The sequence below is a fragment of the Chiloscyllium punctatum genome, chromosome 48 (assembly GCF_047496795.1).
Source record: "Chiloscyllium punctatum isolate Juve2018m chromosome 48, sChiPun1.3, whole genome shotgun sequence".
In the NCBI taxonomy this organism is placed as follows: domain Eukaryota; kingdom Metazoa; phylum Chordata; class Chondrichthyes; order Orectolobiformes; family Hemiscylliidae; genus Chiloscyllium; species Chiloscyllium punctatum.
This window is the reverse complement of record NC_092786.1, coordinates 51,360,619-51,372,771: the sequence shown is the minus strand read 5'-3', so window position 1 is coordinate 51,372,771 and position 12,153 is coordinate 51,360,619. Positions and strand designations below refer to the sequence as shown.

Below are 12,153 nucleotides of genomic sequence, written 5' to 3'. Positions count from 1 at the left end.
CTACTTCCTCCAAAGTCCTTTGCTTTGCAGTTTTTATCTGTTTTCCCTCATGCGTTGCATCCCCCTGCTCCCCCCCCCCCCCCCCACCGCCAGCCCACACTTATCTAAACAAGTTGAAGGAACCTCAAAACTATTGAATAATTGCAAAAGCTGGGGTTCCTGCACTCTTTCCCTCTTCCCCTTTAGTAGCCTCATTTGCAGTCATATTCACCTGTCCCTGACTATGTCCAAATCAGAAAACCTTCTCCTAAGGGGGTGACCGTGTTCTGGTAAAAACCTCCAGTAACTTCTCCATCCATGATTTGGAGATGCCGGTGTTGAACTGGGGTATACAAAGTTTAAAAATCACACAACACCAGATTATAGTCCAACATATTTAATTGGAAGCACACTAGCTTTCGGAGCGTCGCTCCTTCATCAGGTTGTAGTGGAGGGCTCAATCCTAACACACAGAATTTATAGCAAAAATTTACAGTGTGATGTAATTGAAATTATAAATTGAAAAATAATTTTTAACTTTGTCCTCCATCAACGTTTTGTTGTATCTGCAGCTTGGCCTCCATCTGGTAAACTATAAACCAAAGCTTCTGACGAGGAGCAAATGCTATTGCCAATATGTTTTGTCCTGAATCAAGTTGCATGCAAGGGCTCCCATACGCTACAGCTGCGAAACATCAGCTGTTCTACCACCTTTAAAAGTGTTTTAATTAACTAAGTTATTTTGCTCATTTAATTTCCTTTTGTCTTCGTGCTCCTTACCATCAGTTCCAATACTGTTAAAACCTTAAGAATAGAATAGATCGTAACCACTTACCAGATATCTACTACGCAGCTTCTTCCCTTCTAATGAAATAGAACCAATTCTGAGAGGGTGGAAGAGTTAGACAAATTAAGGAACACCCCAAACCCAACTCCCATCAACATTATCTTGGAGTTACCATTGATCAGAAGTTTAACTGGACTACCACATAAATTCTGCAGCTTTACAGAAGACCAGAGGATGGTAAATTTGCAGCAAATAACTCACCTCCTGACTTCTCAAAGTTAATCTACAAGACACTGAATAAGGAGCATGATGGAATACTTTCCCTTTGCCTTTTTGAGTACATCTATAAATAGATTCAAGAAAACTCCATAACGTCTGGGTCAAAGAACCTCTGGTCAATATCCTGTTTACTATCTTAAATGCTCACACTCGTTTAATCAATTTTTAAAAAAAATTTCAAAAATATACTTTATTCATAAAATATTTTGATGATTTGTACAATGGGTCAAGACATATATCTGTATATATTCCACTTCTTGGTATACAGAGACAGAGAAATCATTCATATATAAAGGTCTGTACGATTACATATTTAGCGGCGGGGTGGTCAGCGGAGCCCCCTTACTGCGCAGACCCCTGTGCTTAGGCAGGCAGATGTAACATGGTGGTCTTTCCCCACTGCACAACAACCATGAGCATGCTCCCTAACACCACAGTGAGTGTGCCTCCAGCATGAGCTTTACAGTGGCTCACTACCACCTTTTTAAATTGGGTTGAGCAATAGATGCTGATCTTATCATTTAGTGCTTGCATCTTGTGCATTGCTAGTGACCTTTGTGTTTTTCACAAACTTTTTTCTTAAAAACAAAATAACATTTTAAGCTGTATAACACAAGGGTAAAGTGCTGGTGCTGTAGTTTTAATGATAACTATGTTGGAAGCAGTAAACTGGGTAATGCATTCAAATACATTCACTTTTTTTAAATCTTTGGATATTAATAGCATCACCTATATAATCAATTCTGGAAGCACAATGTCGGAGAGAATTAATTTCTTCTCATCTGCAGGATGTTTGGTGCAGAATATACTTGGAACTTTAATGGACAATAAAGCTGAAGAAGAGTTGAATGTAAATATGTCATGAAAGTATCAGTGCTCTCATTGTACGTGAAAACTTGTAATTTTGTTTTTGTAGATTCATGATGCCCATGTGCACCAGAAGGTATATGAACATTTCCCACACATCATGCTTTGCTGCTGCCTGAGGAGTACTTTGGTGATCACAGAATTTTCTGGGTTTAGTACAGAATTTCAGCCCTTCTCTTCCAGTGGCAATCTCTACATCAGTTTGCTGTTCAAGTATAATCTGGATCTGCCCAATTATTTGTGGGTGGTTCACATTATAGAAACATTTACACAAAGGTATCTATATAAATCTTTATGTACATACAGCATGCAAATGTAACATTATCTTAATTTAATGTAATTTCCTTACCTTGAAAAGCTGCCCACATTTTAGATGAGATTTGATTAGATTCTCTACAGTGTGGAAACAGGTCCTTCGGCCCAACAAGTCCACACCGACCCTCCGAAGAGTAACCCACCCAGACCCATTTCCCTCTGACCAATGCACCTAACACTATGGGCAACTTAGCATAGCCAATTCACCTAACCTGCACATCTTTGGATTGTGGGAGGAAACTGAAGCACCCAGAGGAAACCCACACAGACACTGTGAGAATGTGCAAACTCCACACATTCGGCTGAGGCTGGAATTGAACCCGGGTCCCTGGCTCTGCGAGGCAGCAGTGCTAACCACTGAGCCACAGTGCTGCCCAATTTCTTTATTATTTCCATCATTGTCTTCTGAATTGTATAACCAACTCAGCTTTGAAGACCAAAGCAAGGGAAGATGCAATGGATATTTATAAAAATGAGTTGACTAGGATGTGACATGCGTCTGTACATTGATAGCTTCATTACCATGTTGCAAACTGAAATGTTTTAAGTCCTTGAAATCTACTGAATGTCTGCAAAGGATTGTACACCTAACAGAGTACCTTATACACATTTTATTGTTTTAGGTATTTTTCCTTTGGATATAAACTGCAATATTTTATGAGAGACCATTTAATCTAGTTTTATTACAAGAATAAATATTCAAGTAATGATATATGTGAATGCACTGATGTCCTTTAGTTTATATGATTGACTGTATCAATGGCTATACAACATAATCTCAGAATAATGCTCTCTTCCTCTCCGAATAAACTCTGTGTCTTATTAGCTCCTGTTCCTTTTTTTAGGATGAGAATGTCAAAATATATGAAACGGGTACTTTTTACGGTATTTTAAAAATACCAGTAGCGCCAGTGGTCTCTTTAAAGACAAATATGTGCTTTGCAATGTTAAACAAGGAAGCTTTGCCTGTTGTGTGCACATAGTATTTGAAAATACTATCATTCTTAACTCACCTTCCAGCTCTCAATTTTAGCTTTACACCTCAACTGCAAATTTTTTAAGGTTTCTGGCTCTTATCACAATATCAGGCATGAAGTCAAATGACCCTCTAAAATCATTACTAGATGCAGATGACACCAAAATTGGAGGTGGAGTGGACAGCAAAGAGGGTTACCTCCGATTACAACAGGATCTGGACCAGATGGGCCAATGGGCTGAGAAGTGGCAGTATTCAGATAAAAGTGAGGTGCTGCATCTTGAGAGAGCAAATCTGAGCTATAGGGAGAGGTTGAATAGGCTGGGGCTGTTTTCCCTGGAGCGTCAGAGGCTGACTGGTGTTTTTATACAGGTTTACAAAATTATGAGGGGCATGGATAAGGTAAATAGGCAAAGTCTTTTCCCTGAGGTCGGGGAGTCCAGAACTAGAGGGCATAGGTTTAGGGTGAGAGGGGAAAGATCAAAGTTTGTGAGAAGATTTGTAGTCGGGTGCTCATTGTTGTGGTTCTGTTCGCTGAGCTGGGAATTTGTGTTACAGACGTTTCGTCTCCTGTCTAGGTGACATCCTCAGTGCTTGGGAGCCTCCTGTGAAGCGCTTCTGTGATGTTTCCTCCGGCATTCATAGTGGTTTGTCTCTGCCGCTTCCGGTTGTCAGTTCCAGCTGTCCGCTGCAGTGGCCGGTATATTGGGTCCAGGTCGATGTGCTTATTGATTGAATCTGTGGATGAGTGCCATGCCTCTAGGAATTCCCTGGCTGTTCTCTGTTTGGCTTGTCCTATAATAGTAGTGTTGTCCCAGTCAAACTCCTGTGGCTACTAAGGATAGCTGGTCGTGTCGTTTCGTGGCTAGTTGGTGTTCATGGATACGGATCGTTAGCTGTCTTCCTGTTTGTCCTATGTAGTGTTTTGTGCAGTCCTTGCATGGGATTTTGTACACTACATTGGTTTTGCTCATACTGGGTATTGGGTCCTTTGTTCTGGTGAGTTGTTGTCTGAGAGTGGCTGTTGGTTTGCGTGGTGTTATGAGTCCTCGTGGTCGTAGTAGTCTGGCTGTCAGTTCAGAAATATTCTTGATGTATGGTAGTGTGGCTAGTCCTTTGGGTTGCGGCATGTCCTCGTTCCGTTGTCTTTCCGTTAGGCATCTGTTGATGAAATTGCGGGGGTATCCGTTTTTGGCGAATACATTGTAGAGGTGGTACTCTTCCTCTTGTTACAGTTCTGGTGTGCTGCAGTGTGTTGTGGCCCATTTGAACAGTGTCTTGATGCAACTTCTTTTGTGTGTGTTGGTGTGGTTGCTTTCGTAGTTCAGGACTTGGTCTGTGTGTGTGTGGCTTTCCTGTATACGTTTTGTGGTGAATTCTCCATTCGGTGTTCTCTGTATCACCACGTCTAGGACTGGGAGTTGGTTGTCCTTTTTCTTCCTCTCTAGTGAATCTGATTCCTGTGAGTGTGGTGTTGATGATTCAGTGTGTGTTCTCTATTTCTGTGTTTTTAATAATTACAAAGGTGTCATCTACATATCTGACCCAGAGTTTGGGTTGAATTTGCGGTAAGACCTTTTGTTCTAATCTTTGCATTACCGCTTCTGCTATGAGCCCAGAGATGGGTGAGCCCATGGGTATGCCGTTGATTTGTTCATATATTTGGTTGTTGAATGTGAAGTGTGTTGTGAGGCACAGGTCCAGTAGTTTGAGTATGCCGTTTTTGTTGATAGGTTCCCTGTCTTGTTGTCTGTTCTGTATGTCCAGCAGGTTGGCTATTGTTTCTCTGGCTAGGGTTTTGTCTGATTCCTTTTGATTTTTCCTCCTAACAGATGAATACTGCTGTTGTTATTGCCATGTATAAATACAAGTGTGCATTTTTTATTTGAATTTCTTAGTAATTTTCTATGATGTTTTATCCCTCTTTGCAACATCTGTATATGATTTAAGCCATAAAGTATGGTCATCTGCCATAAAATGCAGTTTTCTTAATTGGGGGAAAAGTAACTAAAGAAATAGAAAGATTAGCAAAGTCAACACATGTTCAGAGTTTGCTGTAAATTTTCAAAAGTAACTGTCAAAGTTAACTATAAGTTTGATATGCATTTTACATAAATAATGCCCAAGAAGCAGGCTTTTCAGAATAACTTGTGCAGAGAAAGTGTTATGAAGTTCTAGATATGTCCTGTACCTTTTAAGGGAGCTGAAAGTTCTGGCTGGTACAGTGTGCTAAAAATTTTAAAAAGGAACATCTGGTTGTGAAACAAATAGCTAGAGCTGCATTGCCACGGTGCACAACAAATTCAGATTCAGCCAATCAGTTTAAATTATGTCCCAGATACCAAAATCCAATCAAATTTGAATTTTACTGTTTTGGATGACATCAAACCAATGAGCCGATCTGATGTTTTGGAGTAGATAAAATCGGGTATTTTGAATAGAAAAGCAAAGAACAGCAAGCACCAACAGCCAGCAAGCAGAATAGCTCTCTGAAAGAAAGTCGTGTCGCAGAAGATCAAAGATGACCTAGAGGAGCCTACAGTGGACGTTTGACATCCAAAGATGACTGATTTTGAAAATTTTTTTGCGGTGAATTTTAAGAGGGAATTTATTGGACCAGTATTGTAGAGTGGGAGGTAAAAATAGATTTAAGAGAAAGGAGTTGTAAATAGTTGTTGTTTCATGTTTTCTTACGGACTTAAAAAATTAACAATGTTATTCTTTTCTTTAAATAGAAATATTTAGGATAGTTTTTTGCCACTCAATTTAGCAGATTACAGTGTGAGGTGTGCTTTTGTGTGTCTGGCTTAAATTACCAGAAGGGTTTATCCCATGTCCTAACAAAAGGATAATTTATAAATTAAACAATAAAATCTAATCTGAATAACCATACTTCAAAGTTTGTCATGTACAGATGTGGCAAAGAGGGATAAAACATAATGGAAATTTTACTATTACTTCATTCTATTTATTTAGTTATACTGTTTGTATAGTTATACAATTATTAAATGAGGAACACTTAAACAAACTTATTACTATGGTTTTATAAGAAATCACTGTCATTTCTTTTTTCCTTTATTTTGCAGGTTTTGCCCTCGCTTCCTTCGAAAGCAGAACGTCCTAATGTGTGATACTGAATCTGGAATTATTGGGATGTTTCTCAACTCTGTTCTGAAATATACCAGTTGGAAATTGGTAGCTAAATCAGCGCGAAACATCTACCAGGAGATATTGGCTCAGTCACATCAGTGTCCTCTTAAAGAGGTATGTATATATTTAATTTTGTCAGGTCATGTACAGAAAGTACAACACTTAAATACCAATTAATACACTTTTGAAGAAATTATGGCCCAAATTATTTTCCTAAACTCTGTTGCTTTCCAACTTTCTTTCCTTATTTATTCTTTAATAAGGGTACATAGCTTTTTTGGAGTCTCAGTAACTATTTATTACCTTGTCCAGGAATGCTCTTCAGGAGACCACTGAAATCATGGAGTCCTTTCAAGACAAAATAACATGAGCTACAAATTTGAAACAAGAATGTTGGCTGATTTTTATCTCCTCTGTAGCATGCAGAAGCGAGGCTAATTTTAATACCATTACAGATGCACCTTTTTACTTCCTGGATTTACTTTCATGAATTTTATCCTGGGCATTTCAACCCTGTCACGCACCACACCCCACCTCAAACCCTTTGTTTTAAAGGCTCTTCTTAGAACCCAACTCTCTGGGTTATGTGACAAAAGTGGATCAATATCTTCTCAGCTTAGCAGCTGATTTTTGATTTCACCCCTGAAATACTTTCAGATTTTTGAGTTAAAGACTTGTTTAAATGCAAATAATATTTGTTGTTTTTAAACTATTTGACTCAAGACAGTAGATTTTGAAAGTTGAGAATGTATCTGCTGTTCCTTACCTGCTTTTGCTGTAAGCCTTTATGTTCAATATTGTTTCTCATATGTCTTGTAAGCTTTCAGTGCTCTATTTCTTCAGCAATTATTGTTGGTTGAAATAAACACATTTTACTTTTGTGGTTTAAAGAATAAAGGAATTGCATTTATATGGTGACTTTCAAAGCCTCAAGACATCTTAAAGTGCATTATATATGAATAAAAGGTACAGGTAAGCCATTCAGAGCCTCTCACCTGCTCCATGTGATCATGTTTGGGTCAATTGTGACGTCAAATCCACGTTCACATGTACCCCAGAACCTTTAAGCATGGAGTTTGATAAGAATCTATCTACTGCTGCCTCAAAAATGTTTAAGGCATCTGCTTCCACAAGCTTTTCATTGAAAGTTCCAAACGATTTGACCATCTAAGAGAATATCTTTCACCTTAGTTGTTTTAAATGAATAGCCCCAAATCTTTTTAACAGTTCTTGATTCTTCCATAAGAAGAAACATCCTCTCCACATCTACACTGTCAAGACCCTTTGCAATCTTTTATGTTTCAATCAAGACACCTTTTACTCTTCTAAATTCCATTGCATACGAATCTAGCCTGTCCAGTCTTTCCTCACAAAACATTCTGCCCCTTCCATATATTAAACCAGTAAACTACCTCTGAACTGTTCTAAAGTATTTATATTCCTCCTTATAGAAAATGATTAATACTGTACACAATGCTTCAGTTAAGGTCTTACCAATGCCTGTATAACTGAAGCATGACCTTGTTACTTTTGTATTCAGTTCCCTTTTAATAATTGATAACATTCTGTTGCTTTCCTAATTATTTACTGTACCTGCATGTTGACCTTTGTAGTTCATTCAGTATACCAAGATTCTTCTACATCTTGGAGATCTACAGCTCTCACTGTTTTGATAATGTCCATTTTGACAGGATGAAAGAAAAAAAACAAATTCAAGTCTTTCCACATTATATTCCATTTGTCACATTTTTGGTGATATCATATCTTTTTATAATACAAAAACTGTGGATGTTGGAAATGTGAAACTAGCAAAAACATAAATTGCTGGAGAAAATTGCACAGGCAGCATCTTTGGAGAGAAAATAGAGTTGATATTTTGAGTCCAGTGACCCTTTGGAACGTGTATCTTTTTGTAGCCTCCTTTTGTCCTTTGCAAAACCTAATTTCATATTAATCTTTTGTACCATCAGCATATTGGGCAATCATATCTCCTGTTCCTTCATCCATTTTATTTATAAAAGTCGCAAACAATTGAGGTCCCAATACCAGTTGCTGTCACACACCACTCATTATATCTTGTCACCTTGAAAAAGACCATTTATGCCTACTCTCCACTTTCCGTTAACCAGCAATCTTGTTTTTATGTTAAATATGCTACCCCGACACCATGAGATTTTATTGTCCATAATGACCTTTGATGTGGCACTTTATCAAATTCTTTCTGAAAATCTATGTACAGTATATCCATTGGTTCTCCTTTATACATAGCATGTATTATCACCTCAAAGTACTCCATTAGATTGGTCTAATATGATTTCACTTTCATAAAACCATGTTGACCTTTTCCGAATTAATTATTGTGTTTTTACCTGTGTGACCTGCTATAACTTGTTTAATAATTGCTTCTAAACTTTTCCCTATGACAGATGCTAAGCTAGTGGCATATAATTTCCTGCTTTCTGTCTCTTTTTTTTTTCTCTGAATAAATCTGCTACATTTGCTATTCTCCAATCTAATGAAACTGTTTTTGAATCAAGGAATTTTGAGAAAGTTAAAACCAATATTATCAACTATCTCCATGCTCACTTTTTAAATTAAAATCCTACTATGAAGTCCATCAGGCCCCGAGACATGTCAGCCCACAACCCCAACAATGTATTCAGTACCACTTCTCTGGTAGTTATGAGAATTCCTTCCCGAATTCCTCCCTCCCTTACATTCGTGATTTATCACTGCTTCTGGGAATTTACTTTCATCTATCATTTCCTTATTTTCCATTTGTAAAACTCAATCTCATTTTCAATATGACCAATGGTCACTTTATTAATCCTTTTCTTCAAGTGTGTATATATAGAAAGTCTTGCTATTTGTATTTTTACATTTCAGGAGGGCATTCTCACTTAATGTGCTCTAATTAACTACTTATTTAATCAGTTTTAAATTTTGTTATGTTTATATTGGTTTAGCCTTACTACTAGTTACACAAGTTTGAACCATAGTCATTTACCAGAAACTCATAAATAACTAGTTGATTTTCCTGTAGCAGAGTAAGAATAAATTGCTGAGGCTGAAAATGTTTTGGAAGAGCAACAGAATACCTCTTCCCCTTCATTCCCTTAATCAGTTAATCCTGCACTTTATTGTAAGTTGCCCTCAAATGCTTGACTGTATTTAACTGTCTAGTTCTACATATTTTTAAGTTAACTTGTCCAGAGATGTTGTTACACATCTCTGAGGTGGGACTTGAACCCAGGCCTCCTGACTCAGAGGTAGGGACACTACCACTGCACCACAAGAGCCCTTTGTCCAGTTTATAATCTACAAACACAGAAGGCCCATCTGGCTCACTTAAGAACGAGAAGCGATATCAGCAGACCAAGACACACACGTAGCAAGCGGGACATAATACCAGCGCTTCATCGGAGGTTCACTGATGATGTTATCTAGCATGGTGACGAAACATCTGAGAACAAATCTACCGGTTCAGTGAGCAAACTTAAACCTGATCCACAACCTGAGCTACAAATCTTCTCCAAAATTGCAGTCACTTCATGCAGGTCCAGACTGAGCTGATGTTTCATTGCAAGCCGCCTTAAACTCCCATTTAAAACTGTCAGCAATAGAATTTAAACTCTAGGTTTTACTTTCATGCTAACTGCAAACAAAAATGTAATTATTTTTGCGCAAATAAAAAGATGTTTTAATCCAACAATTGCATTAATTCAGTCCTAGCTTTAGAGCAAACTAAGTACTTCATGATTTGTCACTGATGTGATGTAGGAAATGTGACCAGTAAACCTTGATAACAGCAATGTGATAATTAATCCATAATCTGTTTCTAAATATGTTAATTGAAAACTACCTTTCTAAGAGAACAACTAGCATCTCAGTTTTAACAATCCTAAAAATTATAGCTCTGATAATGCAGCAATCCTTCAATGCTGCCTGAAATTTTGCACTCTGATCTCTGACGTGGATTCTGAAATTCCAATCATTTGACTTTGAGGGAGGACTGCTACCTATTGAACCAACCTGACTCTTCTCTTTTTATTTATTATTTTACCAACCACTAATGTGATTTCATCGGCGGCACTGTGGTTCAGTGGTTACCACTGCTGCCTCTCAGCCCCAGGGTCCCAGGTTAGATTCCAGCCTCTGGCGACTGTCTGTGTCTTTGTGGGTTTCCTCCGGGTGCTCCGGTTTCCTCCCACAGTCCAAAGAAGTGCAGCTTAGGTGAATGGGCAATTCAGCATGGTCAATAGTGTTAGGTGCATTAGTCAGAGGGAAATGGGTCTGGGTGGGTTACTCTTCGGAGGGTCGGTGTGGACTTGTTGGGCCAAAGGGTCTGTTTCCACACTTTAAGGAATCTAATCTAATATTTGTTTTTCTTTAGATCTCTCAACCAAATTTTCCATGTCAGAGTATTTCATTATCAGAATTGCTATCTCTTACTGAAGAAAGAGCCTGGAGATCTCTCCACATGTCCTCCTTGTTGCCAGATGACGAGATCAAATACTTGATAGCTCAGCAGCTTAACAGTAAGCTTGCTTGGTCATTTGAAGTTTCAAAACCTGAAGATTTTCAGCCTCAAATGGTACTTTATTGTTAGTAACATTTACTTTTCAACATCAATAATGTCATATCTTTGATTAATAGTTTAAGTTGTTATGATGTGATGTACTGATGTGAGTGCAACTTCTTTGGTCCAAAGATAGGAGACATCAAATGGTGCTTTGTGAGCAGGAAAGTTACTGTGTGCAGTTAGCACTGAGCCGTTCGGGTCTGAAGGCCCAGTTTTTATTGTAGGTCTTTGCTATGCCAGTAGGGCAGTGGGTGAAATGCTATAATTAGCTTCCATATCCCTGAGTTTGGGAGAGTTGGAAATAGGCTTAAAACGCCTATTCCTGATTACTGTTAATGCATCCCTTTTTTGCTAAGTATGTACACCTTGATGTTGCTTAGGACATGGATGAGTTTGGTGCCTGCAACCCCCACATCTTTCAACACTGTGGATTAGTATGCTGGTACTTGTGAATGTAAAGGATGGTCAGTTGGATAAGCTTTTGTAAGCTGCTGTTTGTTCCATGACCATTGCATTAATAGTGCAAGAGAAAACAGGAAAACAAAACTTATTGAAGTAATCTATTCTTGCCACAAGATGGCTCTATGATGAGCTGTACTGAATTTGTTTTAATGCTTGATTACCTGAAAATTTAAGGTGTACTTATTTATGGTGTAATGCCATCCAATGCTTGAAATAGGTATTGCAATATTAATGTTCAGTGGATGTTCTAAAAATTGTAGCTATGACGACTGGCTATATTGGCTGGCCGGCATGCAACAATTTCATCCTCAGCAAAAACATATTTTCTTTTGGTGGAAATAAACAGTTTATGTAAATAAAATCTTTATTTTCCAGCATCACTGAAGAGATGGCACACTGTGCCTATTGGCTACCTCATGTGTTGTGATAATATGCAATGATTATCTGGTTTGGAAAAAAAAGGTCGTAGGGAGAAAAAAAGTGGCTCAAAATGATATTAAAAATGTCCCTTTGATTGCTGGACTTAACCAGTATTTAGTGGAAGGTATTATGGACCATTTAGCTCTCAAACAAAATAGCCAGGCTTGGGTATTGGCATGAGCCCTGTTCCTTGAGCCTTTCTGAATTGAAGCTGGGACTTGCCACTGCCGTTTGCTGTAGGAGATATTGACAAATCATGGTGCTTCTCTTAGCCTTTTTCCAATAGTCCACAAGGTTGACTTGTTATCATTTCTCCTGCTTTTGCCCTTTATTGTA

The 12,153-nt window shown here is 38.2% G+C and overlaps 1 protein-coding gene across 1 annotated transcript in view; it reads left to right on the top strand.

Moving 5' to 3' along the window:
• Positions 1–12,153, top strand: part of ctc1 (CTS telomere maintenance complex component 1) — an 80,813-nt gene that overhangs the window by 25,069 nt on the left and 43,591 nt on the right. Inside the window, exons 8-10 of the mRNA XM_072565206.1 lie at positions 1,962–2,188; positions 6,290–6,467; positions 10,747–10,947. Coding sequence (XP_072421307.1) covers positions 1,962–2,188; positions 6,290–6,467; positions 10,747–10,947 — 606 coding nt within the window. The remainder of the gene's footprint in view (positions 1–1,961; positions 2,189–6,289; positions 6,468–10,746; positions 10,948–12,153) is intronic.